This window comes from Ambystoma mexicanum, chromosome 12, assembly GCF_040938575.1.
Source record: "Ambystoma mexicanum isolate Mex_15411 chromosome 12, UKY_AmexF1_1, whole genome shotgun sequence".
NCBI classification, from domain to species: domain Eukaryota; kingdom Metazoa; phylum Chordata; class Amphibia; order Caudata; family Ambystomatidae; genus Ambystoma; species Ambystoma mexicanum.
This window is the reverse complement of record NC_090936.1, coordinates 606,406,673-606,430,142: the sequence shown is the minus strand read 5'-3', so window position 1 is coordinate 606,430,142 and position 23,470 is coordinate 606,406,673. Positions and strand designations below refer to the sequence as shown.

At 45.0% G+C, this 23,470-nt stretch overlaps 1 protein-coding gene across 1 annotated transcript in view; it reads left to right on the top strand.

Moving 5' to 3' along the window:
- Positions 1-22,748, top strand: part of TIMM10 (translocase of inner mitochondrial membrane 10) — a 51,352-nt gene extending 28,604 nt beyond the window's left edge. The window contains exon 3 of the mRNA XM_069629018.1: positions 22,105-22,748. Coding sequence (XP_069485119.1) covers positions 22,105-22,309 — 205 coding nt within the window. The 3' untranslated portion in view covers positions 22,310-22,748. The remainder of the gene's footprint in view (positions 1-22,104) is intronic.
- Positions 22,749-23,470: the final 722 nt, after the last annotated feature.

Genomic DNA, 23,470 nt, shown 5'->3' with positions numbered 1-23,470 from the left:
CTTCCGCTTCTTAAGACTTCCGCTCCGAACTGACTTTCTTGTATAGTTAGTGATTGGACTTTTAAAGAGTTTGTTTGAAAATTTTCTCTAGCTGCTGTGTGATTAACCAATGTTTTTCCTTCCTTTTTAAAAGACTTTCATTGTATGTGGTTTGCTAACTAAATACAAATATTGTATATCTTTGACTTAACACGAGTGTGCAGTAGTACCGATTTAATATGGTCGAACTGTCATTCGTGTCAAACTCTATAACAATTGTACCATAAAGACAGCCTCCCGACTGTCAAGATCCCGGGACCTGACTGGTTACCCGGAGAGTTCTACAAAAAATACAAAACGACCTTTACAGCCAAACTATTAGATGTGTACGAGGAGGCGTTTGAAAGGGGCCAATTGCCAGACCGCATGCTAGAAACATTAATAATACCCATTCTCAAACCTGGGAAGTCGCCTCTGGACTGTGGCTCTTACAGGCCAATTTCAGGATTGCAAAATCCTGACAGCGGCCCTCGCTAACCGGCTCAAAAGGGTCATACACACGTTAGTGCACCCGTACCACGAGCTACGTCCCGGGGCGCAACACTACGTGGAACTTGCAGAGGCTGAACCAATAGTAGACAAGGACAATGCGCAATAGCGTCCTTAGACGCGGTCAAGGCCTTCGATTCTGTGAATTGGAATTGGTTATTGAGTGCACTAGCCCATTTAGGTATAGGGGAGGGCTTCCTCAGATGGATTAAGCTACTGTACAAAGACCCAAGGGCAAGAGTTAAGACTGGGAGACATATGTCAGAAGCCTGGACAATATATAGGGGCACAAAAAAAAAAATGCCCGCTGTCCCTCATGCTTTATATATTGCCCTTGGAGCCATTGACGGCCTTCCTGCGAGCAGCATATACAGACACAGGGATACAAATAGATATCATACACCTAGTCTCACTGTATGCTGACAACATGCTTCTATTTGTCACAAACCCTTGAGAGAACCTCCCTGATCTGCTGGAAGCAATAGATGCATATGCCAAACTACAAGGCATGTCCATAAATAAAGAAAAATCCATCTTGTACCCCCAGCAGAACTTAGACAGGTTCCCATAGAACAATTGCCAGACTTGAGCCTCACATGGGCGCCATCCACCTTCCGCTATTTGGGTATAGGCATACACCATGACCCTATAGACACGCATAACGCCAACTTACAAGTTGCCCTGGAGAAAACTGTGAAGACAATGGAATTCTGGAGTGCACTGCCATTTGGGATGATGGGGAGGGGTCCTGCCTCGCCTGTTGTACTACTTCACGAATATACCTCATAACATACCCGGGACATTCTTTAAGAAATTAAACCCGATAGTGCGAGAATTCCTATGGGGAGTAACGGGTTAGCCCTACACACTTTACAAAGGGACTACCAGGCGGGGGGGGGGGGCGATCAAAGTGCCAGATTACGAGAGATACTATTTTGCAGGGCAGCTGCAATTTGTGGTTCGATGGTTGGGGGATAAAACATCCATAGATTCATTATTCTTTCAGCCAGCACTACAGCAATGCTATTTACGAGAACTAATCTGGATGGAGACGCCCTGGACCGAGAGTCTTCCCACCCTGGTCAAATTGGGGTTGACGCTATGGAAGAAGGCGTGGAAAATCCAGGGAATCTAGGATCCATACTCCGTGCAAATTCCCCTGGCAGGGCTGGCGTGCAACCCGGCTGGAAGCCCTGGCCGTATATCGGAAACACTGGGAAGCCAAAGGAGGGGCACAGGTCTGAGACCTGTGGAAGGAGGGAAAATGGGTGGAATTTAACACCCTGAGAGTGGAATACGAAAATCACAATGGCCAGTTTATGCTGTATAATAGCATGGTCCAAACAATAAGAAGATGGCCGGACCTCGGAGGAAGGCGAAATAAAGGAAGATCTAGACACATGGTACGATATCTCCGAAGGAGGACACGCGACGTCCAGGCTTTACGAACAGCTCATGAAAATGGGAGGCCGAACTCCAGAGGTCCTTCACTGACCAGGAATGGATAAGGGTCCTAAAATATACAAAAAGGATCTCCAGAAATGCAACATTCCGACAGACGCAGCTCTGTCACGCACAGAGCTTATTTCGCCCTAAAAAGAATATCAAGGGTGGGGAATAAAGACCCGGCCCCCCGAAGCCGCCCCAGATGTGCAGCAGTAAACACAGACATGCTCCACATGTTCTGGGCGTGCCCAGTAATAATGATCTTCTGGGAAGGCATTGAGACAAGAGCATCGGTGATCGGAATGCAAATGCAGGAGTGGACACCAGAATCCTACCTGCTAGGACTGTTCCCAAAGGGAGGCAAGCAAAGAACACGTATAGCTAAAATGAAGGACTTGATGTGCATCCTGGCAAAGCGCCGGATTGCAATGGCATGGAAGGCCGACGCAGGGCCCAGCATAGAGGCGTGGTGGGCCGACCTGAACCGATGGGTACTAGCAGAGGCAACAGTATGGACCAGTGCGGTACAAAGAGGGCCAAGGGAGAGCAGTGACAAGATAATGGCCTGGAACGCACTGTTACAGGATCTGTTGGGACCCAGGGGGTGAAAAAGATAAGAGGACCCCAGTGAGACAGAAAAGGTTGACGGAAATGCAAGAGACCAAGAAGAACGCCCCTACGAAGGCATCTAATCAGCTGTGGGTACTGTTATTGTTTCTAAAGCTGTGGAAGGTCTGGTCAGATCGCAGGTGGGATGGGAGTGCATTCCAGTATTGGGATGCTAGGACAGGAAAGCTACTGCTGCCGGCCCTTTTCAGATTAAATCTGGGAACTACAATGCAGGAGGCTTGAGCAGTCCTCGTAGGACGAGTTGATTTTTTTTATTAAGTGTTGTGGGGCAGCGTTGTTTAGACATTTATGGGTGATGGACACCATTTTGAACTGGATCCTATCCTTGATGGGGAGCCAGTTGAATTTTCTCCTAGCCTCAGAGATTGTCGAATAAGGGCTTTGTGAATATATTATACAGAATGGATGACACGCACAAACCTTGCAGAACACCACATGTAATCGATGTGGGGTCTGACGATGCTGAGGGGGAGAAGACTCATCGACCTGTCAAGAAAGGATTGAATCAATGCTGTAGCTTCTTGGGAGAAGTGAGCAGCAGAGGATTTTGTGGTCCACCAGGTCAAACGCGGCGGATATGTCTAAGAGCGATATAAGAACACATTGCCTTTTGAATTTGAGTTGATCAATTTGCATTTTAAGATCTTTCAGTGCAGTTTCCGTGCCATGTAGTGGCCTGAAACCAATATTGTAGACTCCGGGTACCTTTTGAATTTGTAAGTAGGCTGCTTTATCTAGAATCTTCAATAAAAATGGGACGGTAGTAATGGTCCTGTAATTGGTTGGAATTGTAGAGTCCAAGGATGATTTTTTTAAGATCGGCAAAACCCACACATCCTTGAGCGGCTAAACCCACGCATCCTTCAGGTTGGTGGGGACATTGCAAGTTCTGAATGAAGCATTGATTTAATTTGGAGATGAAGGGGGCCAGATCTATGTCTGCTTCTTTAACGATAGGAGCTGGGCAAGTGTCTCCCTGATATTGGCTTGAGCGTGCCAATAACATTTTCCACTTCTTGGGTCGTGACTTGGGAACATTTGAAGTCCTGGAAGAGTTTGGGGGATTTTTCTTGAGTCCTATTGTGGGTATCGGATTTCGTGAGGTTTAGTCTTTTGGCTGTGATTTTAATTTTGGAGGGTGACAATTTTATTAGCACGTTTTAGATGTCAGTACACCAGGCTTTGTCCTTAGTGCATGGATCCTCCGGGGGAATAGGGGATTCAATTTCCCTTAATATAACACAGAGTTCCTTTGTGCTAGAACTCGCTTTAATTCTGTCATTGTAGGTTTCTCGTTTGGTGCGCAGTATTTCTGCTTTATATGGGGTAACCATTTTGTTCAGATTGTATTTATTCTCTATAGAAGGATTATTTTTCCACAGGACTTCCGTTTTCTTTTTTCTGCCCTTAAGGCTTTGAGTTGGGGAGTGAACCATTAGTTAAGGTGGTCTCTTGGTTTCGATTTGCGCATTTTGATTGGGGCGATCGTGTCTAATGCTTGTTTTGATGGTGGAATTGTAGAGCTCTACTTGATTAGCTGGATCAGAGGTGTCTGATAGAAAGTTCAATGTAGGTAGGTCTACTTGATTAGCTGGATCAGAGGTGTCTGATAGAAAGTTCAATGTAGGTAGCAGAAGGGAAAGCAATTTGTCTACTGTTATGTTCCTTTTGTTCCTAGTAAGGAGTGGTGGTGCCGTGAAGTTAGTTTTGCTTACCAGTCTACTGACCAGTGTCAGTAGACACCAGTTAATTGAGATGAAAAAGCACATAGCCGCGAAGAGTTAATCAAAGAACTGTGCACACAGAAACACGCCAAAACAACCATAACGTGTGTCTCCCCACAAGAAGTGCTAATCTGTATGTTATGTTCTGTTTGTTGTTGAATGTTAAAGTACAATAGAGTTTCAAAAAAATAAAAAGAATTACAGAGAGCAACTACCATTGAAGCAATGGCCTTTGAAAAGTATTTGTTTGTGTTGGTTAGTTGAGCTAAGTATTTATCTACCTTCCTTGTGTAAATATAATAAATGTATATTTTGATATAACGTTTTGTGTAAATATTTCTTTGGACTATTGTATTTACTGGGTTCTGTGTACTTGCCTACAGCTCACATCTTCCTCCTATGATAAGCCTGACTGCTCTGCCACTACCAAGGTTCCTTGAGTAGTACAGACTTAAGAGTTGGGGACCTGTATGCTAAGGGATAGTTTTATGAAGTCTTACCTCAAGTGGACTTTAAGAAAACGCCCCTAAAGAGTCCAATGAAACGATATCTACAGTGTGCCATTACTGACCCAGCATTACGTATATTACCAGAATGTTTGGCACCCTAAAGGTGAAAAGAATATTAGTTTTATTTGAACATGTTAAATTACATTTAAAGGTTTGTGACATGAGATGACAAACTCCAGGAGGTGTTGACAGCCAACGTGTTTGACTCGCACGGACTACTTCTGTGTTATGTGATTCCCTTCTTCCTGTTTCCTTTGTCTGCTACAGCTCAAAAACCTATGACCCTTTTGGACCTACGTAGAAGAATATTAAAATGTCTTAAAGTGTCACTATTTTCAAAGTGTTCTTGTATGTCCAAATATCATTGTTGTTTCCTTGAAAAAATGTATTCCAATGCACCATCAAACTAATAGGTTATGGTGCTGGCACTGGCCAGGACCATTAGATGGAGCTAAATTGTGCTCAAAATTAGGATTGGATAAGCAGGACCTTTCTCAGTTTTTATACCCGTTGTTATCTTTGAAGTCCTATTAAATGTCTTCATTCCTTTCCATGACTCCCTCTCGATGCCTATGCTCATCTTCGTGCCAGTATTTAAGTCAGACATGATCTTCATGTTGCGACAAATCTTATCAGTAGGTGTAATGGTTATAGTATTACAATAACACATGGAGGTACTAGTCGGAGGAGGGGGTTGGGGTAAGGTGGTAAGAGGTCTTTGGAAGGTTTAGTTAGGGGTGTTGTGCTGACTTATCACTCAGGTGGTCGTCCTTATCCCCTGGAGGGGAATCCCTCCCCATAAGGTCCTCCCACATTAAACCACCCCTAAGGGGAATATTGGGTAGCGGCCGCACCTCCCTAGCCTCATGGGAATGGTTTTCCCCTGGGGACAAGTGACAACGCCTAGTGACTCGTCACAGTATCCAGCAGTAACAGGTCAGCAGGAGCCACCCATGGGGAACGAGATGTTAGTACTTAGCGTTACGAAATCTAACTTCCTTCATAAAATGCAAACCTAATTCTCTCCATTATTTATGACCCCTTCTGCTTTAAATGTCCCTTCTGCTTTAAATGTCATATAGCTGTTGGTCGTAAACTAACCAGGCTCTTCTGGGCTATAAGCAGGAGCTAATTATCTCTCGGCTTCCCTCAATTTTCAAACCCTGCCTTGCCAGAAAAGCAAAGTCTTGACACCCGTGAGACATTAGCTTTTAGTGTTCCATGGGTGAATGTGACCAAAATCTAATTCCAAGAGTCTCCACCCCACCCGTTCATGGCATCCTAGATCCTCTACATCTAGATTACCTAGATCAGCAGAAAACTATGCTTCCTTAGGTGGCCCTTTTCTGATCTGATGTATTTTTAGGGCACGTTATGGAGCGAGGCACTGTGTGTTTATGTGGGTTATCCTGCCTAGTATGGCAGTGGCTGGTGTGAGGGGCCAGAAATGAGTCGGACACGAGGTATTCATATTCTCAATTAAAGGGAGGAATTTCCCTACCTAAAAATCATAACTAAAGATCAGTCTTTGTCAGGAAGTTGGTAACTGAAAAGCCATCTTGTGTCCAAAACATCCTATACTAGCACTCGCGCTAAAACAAAACAACAAAGGGTGCAAGGAAATGTCTTTTTTCTTGATGTTGGCAAAAGTGTTTCAAAATGTAATAATGACTCAAACAAAAATGTTCTCAAAGGTAGAGGCACTTGGATCTAGAGGGTGTGTCACTTCCCCTGTTTTTTTTTATTTCTTATTATTAGGATGGTAAATGTTCCACTTTAACAGTTACTTTTGTTTCTTCACCGGACTCACAAGTTTTGCAACAGTCTTTCTGTGATATTTCTTTTAACTCTGCAGGTTGCCTGGTGTACTCCCCTAGCAGCAATCTTCACTCCATCTCATCTACCTGGTATACTCGCCTGCCAGGGTTTCTTTTATAATTATTTCATATTCCCGGGTTTACTCTCCTGCCAGGAATCGTTACATTATTTCAACTGCCTGGTGTACTTGAGAGCCAGGACTTCTCTTAATTGATTCGCAGTTCCTTGATTAAACAAAAATGGCCTATACCGTGAGGTACTTGTTATATTTTCCTATTGTAGCACTTGCTCAAACTTCTCTCCCACACTGGCATCTCATGCCCCTGTATTGGGTTGGGGTTTCTCTTGGAACTGTCTAGTCTGCGTACAAACATTCTTCTTGTTGGATATGGTGTTAATATTCTTCTTATGCTCTTTTCATCGTTAACAATTTCATGTTTATCAAATGTGGGCTGGCTCACTTGTCGCAACGCCCGGGTTCCCTAGCTGTTTTGGGCAGATCCACGAGTCTCCGACTGGGCCTTCGGAGGCCGATCTGGAGCCCTGCTGTCTGCCTAGAGGAGGAGTGCACGAGCGTGTAACCCGCCGCAGCAGTGACCATCCTTAATATCCTGGGGGCGAGTGCAGCGGGCACGGGATCGGGCCTTGCAGTGCCCCGTGCAGCCCCAATTTGTGAACACGCTGGTTCTGGGCCCTGCAATGTTCTGCTGTGTGTGCAGATATTAGTGGGGTTCGCTTCTCATTCTACTGACAAACCCCCCAGAGCAAAAGGTGGGCTGAGGCCTGTAACTACATCCTGCAACACTTCTGGCCATGTGTGCTGCCTGGGAGAGGGGTGTGGCGACCCACTGTAAAAAAAAAAAATTGAATAAAAACTATAGTGACTGAGTGCGCAGGGGGGGTGGGACATCGGACATCCATACTGTGGCTCTCACAATATATATGGTTAGGTGAGAGGTCTGGAGGGGGGGAGGGTGTGTGTACTGTGGCGGCGACATGCTCTATGTACTTTCGCAGACCCCAGGTGCGAGTGGGGTGGAACTTGGGCCGTATCCAGATCCCTGCATGATTTAGGAGCAAGTGTGCAGACTGGGAACCAAGCAGGGTCCGCACTCCCATGACATTTGGTGGATGCTGAGGTGCCACTCGCAGGCAGAGGCAGGCGTCCTAGGGTGGGTCGAATGCCCTGCGGTTTGTCCGTTTGTTTGCTACCATTGACGGCACAGCCATTGTAAGAACCACAACCATCTGCGATGCTCATCGAATTTGCTGTGGTCAAGTGTGGGGGTGGAAGCGAAGATCTTTGGGTTTCTGGCCAGGCCTGGACTGCTGGAATGCTAAAAATGACAAAAGGTGCCAGGAACAAGAAAGGTGGCATCATGGACTGCTTCATGAGGGCCACAGACATGACCCCTGCGACATTTGCACCGTCAAACCCTGTGCCCCAGTCAACGATTGATCCACTGAGCGTGCAACAAATACTTAACACCATGCAAAAAGGTTTCGACTCCATCAACAACAAACTGGTGTTAAGAGACTGTTGCAGGAAAGGAACATCCCCTATGCTATGCCTTTTCTGGCACGTCTCAAGTTTCAATATAACGATGTATTTTTTCACATAATCGGCTGAAGCAGTATCCATAGACGCATATCCCTATGTGCGATTCCCGTCCTGAGGGCTCTACTTTACTTGAAATATATGTCCAATTTCTGTTACACTGTGGTTGTATGATACGTGTTCATGGTAATACGTCTGCTGATGGGCTCTGCTTTTTAGTCGTTTGCCACTATATGTTGCAAGTGAAACCCCTGCTCTGAGTGGTAACAGTTGTACACCTTGCAAGTGCAAATGTTCAGGTTGGGGTTGGTTAATGACTGGGTGGGGGCTAGCACTGCCACAGTTCGGAGCGCAGTGTGGGAAGCGGGGATGCAAAGTTGTATGTTTTTAAAATTACACTTGGTGAAACTTTAGGTAAACCATGGTCTGTATGTGCTTATCTGTGGGATGTGGGGAGATCTCCTTGTGTGCTTCTGGCTCAAAGGATGGGGATGATGCAGAAGGTCACACTTCTTAGCTGGAATGTTACGGGTTTGGGTAAGCCGATTAGGCCCGCAAGACTGTAGCATACACTAATAAGAAGGGTGCCACATTTTGTTCTTGCAAGAAACACATGTGCTAAATTGGCTAGCGCTCCGCTTGGCGCTGAACTGGGGTCACCACCGCTACTACACAACTTACTCTACCAATGCTAGACGCGCACTCATTTTAATACATTGCTTGCTGCATTTCACACACCTGGGTACTATGGTGTATTTCGAGGGCAGATGCATGCTGGTACACGGGATCCTACACAAGAAAGAAATTCTCCTGCTCAATGTGTATGGCCCTAAAGTGGATGACAGACTTGTATTGCAGGTTGTTTGCAATTTGCTCTTCAAACCTGATGGCGCGATACTGGTGGGGCATGACTTGAATACTATGTTAGATGCAGCACTAGATCGCTCTGGCACCACATCTCGAGCGCTGACTAGGGCAGCGCAGGTAATATTGCATAATATGCAGCTGCAGGGACATGTAGTATTCATTTTACTCCTCTGTGCATGATGGGCACTCACAAATAGACCCACATCACTGCTCCACATGGTTGCGCAGTGTTCAATACTCCCCTATACCTTCTCAGACCACTCTCCGGTGCTTTTGTCGCTGTGTTTCTCGCCGTCCCTAGCAGTTCAAACCAGCTGCACTTTTAGACATTGCGTTTTCTCTGAACATGTGCGACCAAGGGACTTCCCTTTTTTGACAATAATGTAGGGTCTGTTATCAGTGGCAGCTCTCTGGCAGGCATTTAAGGTGTATGTAAGATAAGCGAGGGGTCACCATGTCAGACGAGAACTGGGAGATCCTCTTTCGGGAGGATCAGGCCAGCTGTTGTACCCAGGAGGCACGGCAGGACGAAGCCGACCAGTGCAGCGCAAGAGCACCCCAAGCGAACGAGACCGAAGAGCATGGCACAATCAATCGAAGATGGGCTGTCCAAACCAAGAACAGCACTGAGACCGCTACAACTCGGGCTCAGTAGAACAACAAAAAAAGACACAAGCAGGGGTGGAGTGAACGTCGCATCCAGCCCGACTCTGGAGAATGTCCTGATCCCGAAGAAAGACATGGTGATGCTAGCCCGTGAGAAATAAGGTAACTGGAGATGCAAGAGAGACCCGGGTGGGGATACGGGGACCAGGAGTACACTCAGCCCAGTGAATGGACAAGTGTCCAGAAGAGTGAGAATACATTTGGGACTCGCCCTACTCCTCACAGTGAAGGGTCAGATACCCACAAGAAAGAGAATTGCAGTGAAACCTGTTTTAGCCATTGCAGTATGATACGAGACCGACTGTTTACAGTCAGGCCTCCTTTGCTATCAATCTCTGCCTCCATCTCCCACTTTAGTCACACTAATACTGACATCTCTACTGAATAAGGCTAACCCCTACAGTGCCCCATCAGACCCTCCTGCTCGTCAAGCCGAGTTCCCCTTTAGTGGCCTCCCACCTAGCTGAACTCTTCAACTTGTCCTTCGACTCAGCTTGCTTTCCCTCTGTTTTCGAACCGCCGCAGTCATCCCTCTCTTAAAGTAAGGAGCTGGCCGAACCTACCAATAACTTTGCCCTGTGCCTCTCCTTCCGCACTACTCTAAAGTGCTTGAAAGGGTTGTATTCAACAGTCTTAATTTCTTAGACCCCCACAACCTTTGAGACCCCCCTCCAAGCAGGCTTCCGCTCCTGTCACTCTATGGAAACTGCTCTCATGAATGTGCCCAACTTCATAGCCTCTGCTAAGCACTCCAACCTATCCTCTATCCTAATTCTTTTTCAGCTGTGCGCTGCCTTTGACACTGTAGATCACTCTAATCTCTTTAATACTTTTTTCTTCTTGGGAGTCGTGATTGAGCCGCTTCCTGGATTGAATCCGAAGCAAAAAGGGGGGTGGGGGGACCAGGCTACCCCTCCCTTAGGTGTAAATGAGGCGGGAAGACCTATTCGAAACAAACTAGTGATTCATTTAAACTAGTTGTATAGAGTCAGACTCAATTTTAAGCATATAAAACAAATTTGAATAGAAGGAACATATTAAAAAAAAAAAAAGTGTCAAAACAAGGGCAGTGGAATTGTTACCCCACAAGAGAAAGCAAATAAACATATGTCTTCACATTGGGGGGGTGGGAGGGGGCACCAAGCTGCCTTCAGGACGAAAAACCAGTTTGAACTGGGTGTGAAAATGTTCATCTAAAAATGTTAAGGGGGCAAGTTAAGAGTGGAATTGTGTTCATTCTTTTTTAATTGAATGCAGGCGAGAATAGGTGTAAACCTCACCTTTAATTAGTGGCGTCAAGGGAGGCAGAAGTTGAGAACACGAACGGTCTTGCGTTCAGTTTGTTGCAGTCTTTGGTGCACAAAGGCCATCTATAATGATGAAGACATTCAATCAATGATGGTGCCAGTAAGCTCTACTGATTACTATTATACAGTAAGCATAACTTCATTACCTGGCAGGGTTGGTTTGGAGAACACGTCCAGCGTATTTGAAAGAAGCAGATCCACCATGGAGTACTGGGAAATCAATAAATGGAAAGGCCCGAGGGTATGCCTGGAGTGGTGCCTTTGGTGCCCAGTAGCGAGAAGGACGCGTATCGATGGGTCCTAGTGATTTTAGAAAAAATTTAGTTCAGGCACAGCATGTAACTACGCTCTAAAAGCAGCGTGTTTTAGAGAAATGCAAATAAATGCACTGAAATGGGCTAGGAGGTTGTTTGACAAAACACAGGCTGATTATACAAAATGGACGGTATTGCTTTGAAACAAAGTGACGAGACTGATCGCCGCAGAATTTATCAATTAGAAAGTGCATGTAATAGACAGGCTTGCTGCATTGGAGCGTGTGTGCCATGTCTAAATATTGCCCATTAGTTAGAAAAAAGAGAGAAGCTCACCTTCGCGTGTAGAGTTGTCTGCGGAGACCCATGCTGAAGTGTCTCAGGAAACGCGCATACGTGTTAGCGCTGTGCTGATGCATCTCTTCGAGTTGAGAACATTTAGAAAAAGTTATTGTTTGCGGGACCAAAACATGACACGGAGGCTACTTGGAGATACAAAAAAGGGTGAGAGAAGCCCTCGAGACATCTGTTTTGTTTTTTGACATTGAATATGATGGCTATGATGAGTATGCCCTCGAAACTAACTAAGTGGAATATTTTTACAACACTGGAAGTACATAAAAAAAATGCCGTGTTGGAGATACAATTATAGAAACAGATGAGGTGTGTTGCAACAATGCAAACAGATACATGGTATGTTGCAACAATAAAAATGCAAATAAAGACCTAAATCATTGGTCAGTCAAATGGAGTATATTGCGTGGGCATCTAGTGTCTGTTTACACACCAAGTCAAGTATAGTTGGTGAAAAAGGCAAAAAACCACACAATGTTTAGGTACTTTGCACAAAACCAAAAGGGTTCGTTTGGCTGGTTGTTGTGTATCTATTAAACCAAATAACTATCGAGCTATACCTGGACAAAAAAACTAATTATTTTTGGCATCAAGAGAAAGTCCCAATTATTATATGGAGATAACACGTTACAATTGCATTTAATGTGTGCGAATCGATGGAACAGAAACTTAGGACTTACAGTGTCAGTGTAGTTGTATGAAACCCAGACTTCAACAATAGGCGATATTTTCTGTTTAGCATTCAGTGTTATAGGATGGAATAATAACATTAGGTTTTTTTGGTAGGTTTTTTTGAAGTGGGGGGTTACAACAGAATGGTTGGTTGAAAAAGAGATTCCACTCTATTGAAATGTTCAGGCTTCGAACCAGGTCCCCCTAAATCAAAAAAGAAGGCTTTTGCCCTGGCTTTTGCCCTGGTCTTTCTCCTGGATTGAATCCTACATTGCACCTCGCCAATTCTGTCTCCTGGAGCAACAATGCTGATCCAACTCACTACTTTAACTGTTGGTGTTCCACAAGGCTCTGTCTTGGGTCCACGCCTCTTTACACTCTACACCTCTGCTCTTGGGGCACTAATCGCCTCCTTTGGGTTCTCGTAACAACTCTTCACGCACAACACCCAAATCTTCTTCTGAACTCTCCTCTGAACTCTCTATTAAATTTTCCAACTGTCTCTGCCATTAAATATTGGATGGCTTTGCACACTCTTATGTTAAACTCTATTAAAACAGAGGTCCCTACATACCCCCTCTCCCCCCAGACACCCCTGGACATATGAGAAACAGTCCACACGGACCTAACTCCTCACCTCAGTTACCCTCTTAACCTACCGCTCATCTGCCTGCTAGTTAACATGTTTCCCTCGCCTATAACTTACCTCTGTCCCTCACTTCCTCTGCCTCCACTCTAGCACATGGTCACATCCCGAGCACAGCTGGCCATACCGCCTACCTGCACTTAAAAATTTCCAATGTTCATTGTGCTTAATCTATGTAGGTCTATGTATGCATATGTCCCTGGTGACTATTTCATTTACTCCCCTCCACAGCCTGGTCAGAATGTCCCTCAAACTCGCCCCATTGTGTGAAGCTCACTGTGTCACATCAAATCTGATGCCTTCTCTATTGTAAGTGCTTTTGTGATGAAAAGAGCATTGTTCCTCCTGTAGGTAAATCGATAATGAATAAAGTTTGAGGAAATGGAGACCCAGCGGAACATAGAGAACCAAGGTCAAATAAAGATTTTAAATTCCCTAAAGTATTGGAGAAAGGAAGCTTTGAAGAGACACTTCAGGAAATGATAGCTTGAAGAATTCAAAACGTTGATCCAGCGAGGAGTCTGAATTGGTCTCCAGAAGGAAAGTGGGCACCGGAAAGGTGGAAATGTCCCCTAAGGGAACTGCACTAGTTAATCCAAGACATTAGCAAGAACTACCTACAAATCTGCTACTAGGACTGGAAAAGCCTATCCAGGAGGAGAGTCATTCTCCTTGACTTTCTGTTGTTTTCTCTTAGTGGTATGGCCAGGGTAGATTCGATTTGAGACTGAGGAGTGATGTTTACTTTTTGGACTTCACTACTGATGACGAGCAGCCCAGTTAGAGTTGTTAGGTAGGGAACCACCATAGAATCAGGATAGGAAGGTTGTCTTATAATTTTAATAAAAAATGTGTTACAGAACCCAATCTGCTAGGGCTGCCATGGCCAAAAAAGAACAAAGCTCATCCGGTACCTGACAACAAGCCAGCAGGCAGAAAAACGTTATGCCCGCTTAAAACCAAGAAGCAGGAATCCAGCACCTACACCACTCTGTGTATTTCTCCCATAACTTTCTCAAACCACACACTCCAGATTCGGTGGGGACAAGGGACTGCATGAAGGACTATTGGTACTTGGCCAAACCAAAATCTTCACCCTCATCCTTCACTAAGCAGGTTCTAACAACAAGCGCCTACAGCGAGCAGGTTTGAGGTACCAGAGCCACAATTCTGGTCACACGACCTGGAACCAGACAACACGCCCTGTGACCCCAGAGGAAGAACATCCCATAGCCAACAAGAGACTGCCCTACCAACGTCTTTGGTGCTGTGCCACCAGTTAAACTGCTCCGAGACCAGTAATTTCGGTATCCTCTGTCTTCCCAACAAGGTTATCTGAAACACTACAGTATTATCTGAAACCCTACAGTTCCTACTCCCCACTTTTACCACAATAGCAGCCTTACGGCGATGACGTCCTGCGTCACTCAAAATTTAGGCAGGTCTGAAACTCATTGCGCTTTTTTCGGACGGTAAAGGCACTGGATTCAAAATGTTTTGTCACTGTGCTGTTCATAGTACAGTGCTCAACCATTGTGTTATCCATTTTCCAACCGAGACAGCACCCGAATAATGACTTGCATGGAAATTCCACTCCAATATAATTGTGCAAACGTTTTTTTTTTTTTACACTGAAAGCAAGAGCTGTATTCCACATTCATGCTTGAATCACATGAACTTTTACCTTTTGTTAAGATTCAAAGCTTGGAATGGATACAGTCTGTGGTCAAACAGATTTCTGCTAGAAGGAAAAAGGTAACACAAACACAGGCTTGGAAATGCCACACCTGATTATGATGCAAACTGCAGTGCTGAAAGGGAGGTGGCTGATTCACCAATCACTTTCAGCTGCCTGCTTGCAGGCTTCCCAGACTAACCAGAGAGAAAAACAAAATCGTCCACAGGACAGGCAGTTCAGGCACCACAGACACAAACCGCTTCTCCCGGCTGCTAGGAATCTCATTCCTCACGCCTGGTGCACTGAAGAATATCTCCACCTGCTTTCTTATGTTATCCAGCTCCAGGAAGGACTGGCTTTAAACAATTGCATGCACAACAGGGGAGTGAGGACGGGACACCTACAGGTCAGACTGCCTGCCAAAACTTTTCATTGAGGCCCCTCCTTGGGACATCGGGCTTTCACACAGGAACTGTCAGTCTTACCACTCCAAAATTTCACTTACCCCTATGACTGCTTTTTAGTGATGCTACCAAGGACAGCGTCCAGAACTATACCTATATGAAAAGACTGGGAGTCCAGCAGACTTGCAAGAGCCATGTCTGTTTCAAACCTGAGATTGGGTAACCATCAAACCATATACACAGAATGTTGGCAATGTGAATGAGACCTAGAGAATAACGCAGTGACCACAGTCCTATTCTCCTCTCCTCACTTCCGCCTTAGAGGGGTGTCAAGCAGCACTCCTTCCTTTAATTGGGGTTGGGGAGCAGGAGACTAGTTCACCCTGGCAGCCTGTCCACTGTGCTGTGGCAGGATACATAGCTCAAAATGTCACCGAACATCAGTGTCGGTGCTCATGCCACCTGTATCCATACCAAGAGACTGGGAATTCCGGCAGATTTACAAGAGGCCAAGTCTGTTGCCATTATAATGAGAGTGGGGAACACCATGTTCCATACTCGCAGTAGTTGCAATGTACATGAAACTGAGAATAACAGTGACCACAGTCCAATTCTCTCCTCCTCACTGCGACCTCAAGGCTCCTTGGAGGTTTTTCAGCAACCCACACATTCCCATGTTGCACTTCTTAATTCATGGCTAAAGTGTGGACCGCCAGTGTCCCCTGACGCTGATTCTGTAGCTCAATCAAAGTGCCCTGACCTGAACAAGCCTAAGCAAAGCCCTCTGCAGCTACCCACAAGCTCAGGCACCACTGGTGCTCAGCTCAGCAGAAAGATATCTGGGGTGCCCCATACTGACCAGGCCTGGTGCTGCCTTTCCCTCCTGAAGTGCAAGCTGAGTAGGAACTGAAGAGGTAAATCAAAAAATCGCATTCTTGGGGCCCAAGCCCAGCAGTGATGTTAAAACCTCAGGGAAACAATAGGCCAGCTTGGGGTTCACTGCCTCATTACTCCATCTTCCGGGCTGAGTGTGTAGTAGTGGGTTGGATTTCTTCATAATCTGTGTGGACTTGTCACAGTAAGGCTGGTTTCACGGGGTCTTTGCCGTGATGGGCCATGCAAGGATCATGGTAATGGGTGGGTGCTTTATATCCCGGGCTATGAGGGGGAGGGGCTAGAAGGAAAGCAAGGAAGGCTATTTGCAAAATGGTTCTGTCTTAAGGCTGAGCACCTTCATAAAGAAAGTACTGTGGCAGGAAAGACTGACATGGAGGTTACGATTTGAATCGGTCTTATCCTCCCACCAATGGCAGCAACCCTACTCGAACTGCCAAATCAACTCCCCACCCCCTCAATTTGAGAATACAAACCGCCCCAGACCCGTTTACCTGGGTACCGGTTTTAAGTTTCACCTTCTAAGACAAGCCTCTGTGGTACTATTCTCAATGCCATAATAACGTATGACTGCTAGTTTATACAACCACAAACCACGTGGCCATGTTTGCTTGCAAGGCTTCCTTTTCTGAATGCCTTTTCTGCACAGTCTTGTTTGCTTGGAGGACTGCCAAATTCTGTGTGGTCGTGGCGGCAATTGGATTCAGCAGTCCCTTCTGCAAGCAGCCGAGACTGCAGTAGTGAACGTAAGAACCGGCAGCACTCCGAGTAGGCAGGACTGTGAGCTGAAGGGTGTTAGAACCCGCAGCCTGCAAGCAGAGACTTTGAATGCATGTATGTCTTTGGAAATAACCTCGACCAACCAATGCATGAGTTTTTGTCAGTTAATTTGTTAAACTTAGGCTCAGAGTTTGAGACGGGGGAAGAAGGCTCGGGTTTAACTTGGTGAAGCCTTTCTTAATTTAAATGGCGGCAGATCTACGAACGGTTTCTGAGCAGGAGCATTTGAATCGAATACTCTGATGCAAACCGACGACCGGAAAGAAGAACGTCTTGATTTTGAGACCTGCTGTGGAGTCTAGACGGGCCAGAAAGTTGTCTGACTTAGTTTGTATGTAAGACCTTATTTGACACCTGCCAGAGGAAGGGAGAGGACATTCCTTAAATGATATGGATTCTCAAAGTTGATTCTTTCGAGTACAAGTCTGATTAGAAACAAACTGGGACCGACCACTGGGTGGCGCCATTGACTGGAATACTTATGTCTTCATTGATATTCACGTGTCGGGCAAATTAGATTAGCTATCAAGCAAGTTGGAATACAGTGTAAAGTAAGACCAAGCATCTGCATACTAGAGCAGGCAACGTCTATCAAGCAGTAACTATTACACACAAGAAGCCCCAAAGGGCAACTGATACCACTGAACAGCCATTAAATTATCTGGGCAGGCTGGCCTCCACCATGGGATAACTGTGACAACGGACATCCTGATATAATAGATCACGCAGGATCAGAGCAAGGATGAGGTAACTCTTGCACCGCACTGAGCTGGCTTTAAGCAAGAAAGCATAGGGTATCTATATAAACCATCCTTATAGCACAGAGCAAATTGATAGGGAGCATGCAGAGCTTTACTACTCTCTCATCCCTATTCCTTATAGCGCACATCTCCCCAAATCCCCCTGCCTGTGGGTCCACTTTCACCCACTGCTATATACCGCACAGCAGGCAGCATTTGAGCAAGGGTTTCACCATGCGATCATTGTCACACGCAGACCAGTGGTGTAGCACAACATTTGGGGGGGGCAGGGAGAGAGCCCTGCGAGCCTTGTTAGTGGGCCCTCCTCCCCACGCTCAGCAACAAGTCCTGGGTCACGCCACACTCTGGGCTGGCCTAGACTGCCACCCCAACTGCCAAAATCGGCTCCTCTGCCCAGAATTACCTCCACATCCCTCTTCCTTGTCCCAGTACTTACCTATGAGGAACAGCGGGGTTAGGAGTAATGAAGACTACAGGTAACTAAGCCAGGCATTACATCCCACGTCCTCTCTCATCCCAGCACTTCTGTACGAGGCAATGTGCCGCGTACACAAGTACTGTGACGAGGTAGAGTGTAACTAAGAGTAATGAAGATTACTGGTAAGTAATCGGAGCCACCATACACTCACACATGCACACCCAGTCACCCATTTTACATGTGCATCCTTTAATCGTAGACTCTCACACGCACAACAGACATCCACCCATACATCATGCACTCACTCGCATATACACACTTCCATGCGCACACGCACATTTACACAAATTACATTTTCTTACCTTTCAATGCATTGATCCAGGATAGGGATCAAGGCCTCCAACTCCCTGCAGCAGGAACACTTGTTCCCATCATACCAGTAGAGGATCTGGAGGCCTCCATGTCATGGGGTGGAGGGAGCCCTATGATTTCAAAAAGAAAATATTTATTTTTGAAGTCCTTCTTCCTTCATAAAGACTTTTTTTTCCGTTACAGGACCGTATCGAAAATAATTTCTAGAGTGGCTACAAAAGAAAACCTTTTCTTTTTGAAGTCTGAGGGCCCCCCTCCGCCCTGCCAGGGCATATGGCAGCGAGCCCCCCCACCCCCGCAACCCAGGAGCCAGGGGCTATGGGGGCCTCTGCTACACCATTGACGCAGACCTACTGCTACCACCCAGTAAACCATATTCGAGCAAATGACAACAGTTAACGCACAGGTACACCAGTATCACAGACCAAGAATTATCTGAGCAAGAAAGGGTTTGGTTAAGTTATCTGAGGCAACCATCCTTTCATCTTGAGACACTGGCACTTTCTCTTCAGGGGCTTCAATATAAGACTGATATGTATGCGATTATAAAGTGCAAACCTAGCGGGGAAGCAACAGGCTCTGTACAAAGGGGACGCACCCCGTGGTTACAAGTAGGGTGCAGGAGTAGCAGTGGTGGGAGCGGTACGCCACAGGGTGTGAAAGGGTTGAGTAGAGTGATTAGTGATTGGCAAGATGTTCTTTGAATAGTAGGGTCTCCAGGTCCTTCCTGAAGTGTAGGATGCAGGGGGCCTTTTATCTGCACTGGTAACTTGTTCCAGATGCAGGGTGTGTGGCAGGAAAAGGCCCATTTCCCGATTTTTATTTATTTTTATATAGTTTTTTTATTCTTCTTGCAGTTATTTATTTCCAGCCTGGCGATGTTGCTTCTGGTGAATTTTTCTTTTCCTAATTCACAAGTAACTTTATACAATACACTTAATATTCATTTAATTCAAAATTGTTTGTTTGCTTTGGATCATACATCACAATTACTTCAATGGGGAACCTCTAGGCAGCAAAGGTTTTGTACCCAGCCCTTTTCTTCATGCTACGTTCTGATGCTCTACTATCTATAATCTGTCAACCCATCACATCACACCCCAATCTTTCACAGAAAATACTTACTTTTAAATGTAAATCATTCCACTGACCAGCATATTTGTTTGAGATTTGATCAAAGTACTGTGCTCAAATTGTAAGCCTGGGGGTTTTGCTCAGTGCTTCTGACTACGTGAGAGAGACAGTGATCATTGCTTAATTTATTTTAATAGAACTTGCTAAAGGAGCCAGGTGGACTTTAACTACGTTATTGGGCTGCACACTTGCAAATATGAGACATTTTGAACATGTAAATTGCAGGAGTTTAGTTATTTGGTATGCCCTTTCTGCAAACAAACATGTTAAAGTTGTTCGTTCGATCCTTGCCGAATATACGCTATTCGATTTGTCAAGCCAACGTGGTGGCCACTTTTGTAAAGTTTTGTCTACCTCAACTTCTTGCAGATCTCAACGGTTAGTGTCTTGCCACTTGTGCATGGCAATTTTATTAAGTATATTTGTATCATGTTTCCATATCCTGTGCTTCAACTCTACTTTTTTCACTAACATAATCTATGTGAGTGTTTTATCATATAGAAAATAAGACCTTGGTCCCAAGTCTTAAAATCCTTCAAAGCATTTTGTTGGCCTTTGTAGATGGGTAACACTACCCCCCCCTCCCTTGGTAACTTTATTGCAACAAACATTCCCATTCTAAATGAGAAGCCTGCCGCAATGGAGAAAAATGGTGAATCGGGAAGGTCTGGCCACCCTTACAGAATGTGACAGTGACGATAGTACTCTGTCCAGTCCCCTCCTAAAGTATCTGTTCTCTTGTTCTATTTGCTTATGTGTCATGGTCCTGAGATCCACTGAATCTCACCTCGTTATCTTGCATCTACACTCTGGCTACCCTCTACCTCATCAAATGCTCTCCATGATAGATCTTTTCTCTATTTTTCCTTTTCTGAGTGTTTCCTCCTTCCAGATATGTTTTCCTCATAGCTTCTATGTTTTCTCACAATTGCATATTCTCCAGTCTGTTTGCCATCCCAATTCCCTTTTTTCTCCCTTTCAGAATGTGCCCCTATCTTTGCCGGGCCCCCCACCATCTACTCTCCCTCCTTTCAGAATGATTCAGCCGAGTGTCCCCTTGATGCCGTTTTCCACACTGCCTGAGAGCATCTATGCACTGATTTATTTGCGTTTATAGAGTGCACACTCCGTACTTCATCTCAAGGCACATGCTGGCTTGTATTGCCCTGAAAATGTAATATTTTCAGATGATGAGACCCAGTTCCTAATGCCAGGCAAGTCGGTTTTTGGGATGGGGAAGTTAGGGTTGTCTGAAAGACACAGTGAGCCATGATTTGAGCTGTTCAGGAAGGGGAAGGCAATTGTTCTAGAGTTGGGTTACTTGCATGAAGAGGCTGAGCGGTCTGGTAAATGTGCACTAGAGTATCTTCTGATTGGGGCCCTTAGACCATAGATACAATAGAAAATGCCACCTCGCATCCCCCACACTTCTGATGGTGATTCAATACAGCCTGGTTGGAGCAGTAGAAATGTGGTTTCACTTTTTTCAGCTTGGCGGGAAGTCTAGTGGTGCATTCTTTATTAGTTTGACCAGTTGAAATTCCGAACAGACATTCCAAAGTTAGCATAGCTAATTTTGTAGTTTACATGTATGTAGGTTAATGAAATGTAAATTATGGGACTGTTGTAGGGTAAGACATTTTGATCTCAAGAGGTTTTGGAATGTGTACTTGGTTACAGTGGCGATTTAGGTCTCCTTGTTAAGGTTGCTGTCAAGGTACCCTCCCATGTTTGCACTGGGAATTGAAACCGGAATGTTGCGAAAGTATAGGGGAGATAGGTGGTTGGACACGTGGGTTAATTTTCTCTTGCCAATCTATTGACTTTCAATTGTCTTATGTTCATCTAGTCTTCAGTTGTGTTGGGTTTCTTGAAAATGAGGGCAAAGTGTTCTGCGGGCCACGTGCTTTGATCGGGAGCTGTGTGTCTGTGTTGGAGGGAAAGGACAAGCTTTGCCTTATGAGGTGTGTGCATGAAAATATTAAGCAAGATGAGAGCGTTGGAGGATCCTTGGATGTATTGCCACATGTTACTTGGATGTTGTTGTAGAAGAAACTGCTGATTTCGACCAGTCATGAGCAGTTAATCCTGTCAGTTCTAAGGTCGGCCCATTGATGTTGGTTGCAGTCCCGGTTCTTAAACTAGGTTGTCTTAGGACAGTGCCAAACATGGCAAGCCTATTTAAGGGGGATGAGAGTTGTAAGGGAGTTGTGCCAGGGTACCTTCCCCACTGTGGTCTGGATAAGAGCCCTTTTTATGCTGTCTACGGTGAAAACCAAGTTTTCTTTTTGTTGGTGCTGCAGATAGTCTACTGCCTTTTTCACCAGGAAGTGGGATGGCCGTCGAAGGCTGGAAATGGGTCATTAGTTGACTACGACTGAGTGAAAGCTTTTTTTTAGTCCTCAAATGTCTTTTTGAATTCAAAGGTCAGCACCCCTGGGGGAAGAGAGAGTAGAATTGAGGCCAACATGACACCACAGTCTCTTGACAGGTGGTGCCTAGCATAGTGTCAGTAGGTTATAAAGAGCTTTCTTTCTTAGGGATTGGATTGTGGCAAATGTGAATGGTAGTGCTAGGTGTTGGCATTGGTGCAGTAGAATCCTGGGCATGGGGACTTTTGTTTGAATGCTTGCCCTCTCTGTTCTCATCCCTTCTGAGCATCTCTTTCTCTCTCCTGTTTTCAGAATGACCAACGCCTGCCACAGGAAATGTGTCCCTCCACATTACAAGGAAGCTGAGCTGTCCAAGGGGGAGTCGGTGTGCTTGGACCGCTGTGTTTCCAAGTATTTAGACATCCATGAGCGGATGGGCAAGAAGCTGACAGAGCTTTCACTGCAGGATGAGGAGCTGATGAAGAAGATGCAGCAAGGAGTGACGCCGGCGCAGTGACACTGGGTCCTGGATGTTTCCTTCTCTTAGACAACTCTATAGACTTAATTTTAAGAAGACTACCTCCAGTGAAAAGATTCCCAAGCATACTATGTGTCCCACACCTATTGTTTACTGTGCCAGGACCAGTCTTTATTGATATAGAGGTCTTAGCTATTCCAAATCCATGTGTGATCATTCCATCACGCCTTTTCCCCTGTAAGGGTTGGTCATCCTTCCACTGATGTCAACAAAGATGTTCCTCTCTCTCTGCCTTATCAACACGTGGAAAGCACCCCTGTCTTGTTGGTCAGAGCTTATTTGATCCTGTTTGGTGTGGGCCTCCTAGTATGATTTACTGACCTGTCGTGTGGAATTGTATCACCCTTGAAATATGTATGGTTGTTTCTGTACAATGTTTCGTCTGCTCACCATCGCATAAAATCTACCAATATTCTGATTCATCTGATCATGATTTTAATGCAAACTGGGGGTTTTGGAAAGGCTCCACAAATATTAAGCCCAAATTGTCAGTTTAAAGGTTTCTCATTTTAGTCTTACTAGCAATGAGGCATAAATGTAATTATTTACTCTGAATCAATGTTTTATTTTTTCCAAGGAACATGCATACACAAATTCATTGAGGCCCAATCCCAGTCCATAAATTGCCCCTTAAAAATTCTTAAAATAGATAATTAGCTCAGTCGACGCGTGTTTTGCTTCCGACGCTGCTTCTGGACTTTAGCTAATTTGTGAGTGGAACAAAGAATAGATTATTTTAAAGGAAGCATGGGGTCACCTAAAGGCTTTACTGGCAGCATTGAAACTACAAAAGATTGTCATTGGTAATTTATATTGGGGAAACATCAGACCTGAAAAATGTCATCAATGTACTTATGAGTAGTACCATATTAATTATACAAGCATCTCCGAGACCTAAATCCCACCACTCCATTTGTAACATGGCCACAGTTTAAACATATTGCTAGTATCTAAAAACCTAGTTGCATGCTTTAAACCTAAAATGTGAACTTAATTGCAATCTAAATATAGAGCATTAACCTTGTAATACATTCAACAGTATGATCGTGATTGAGGTAAACCAAGGAGCAAAAATGATCAGTGCCATTTTAACATTTTCTGTTACTCCTATAGTATTTCCAGAGACTATACACAAATGCA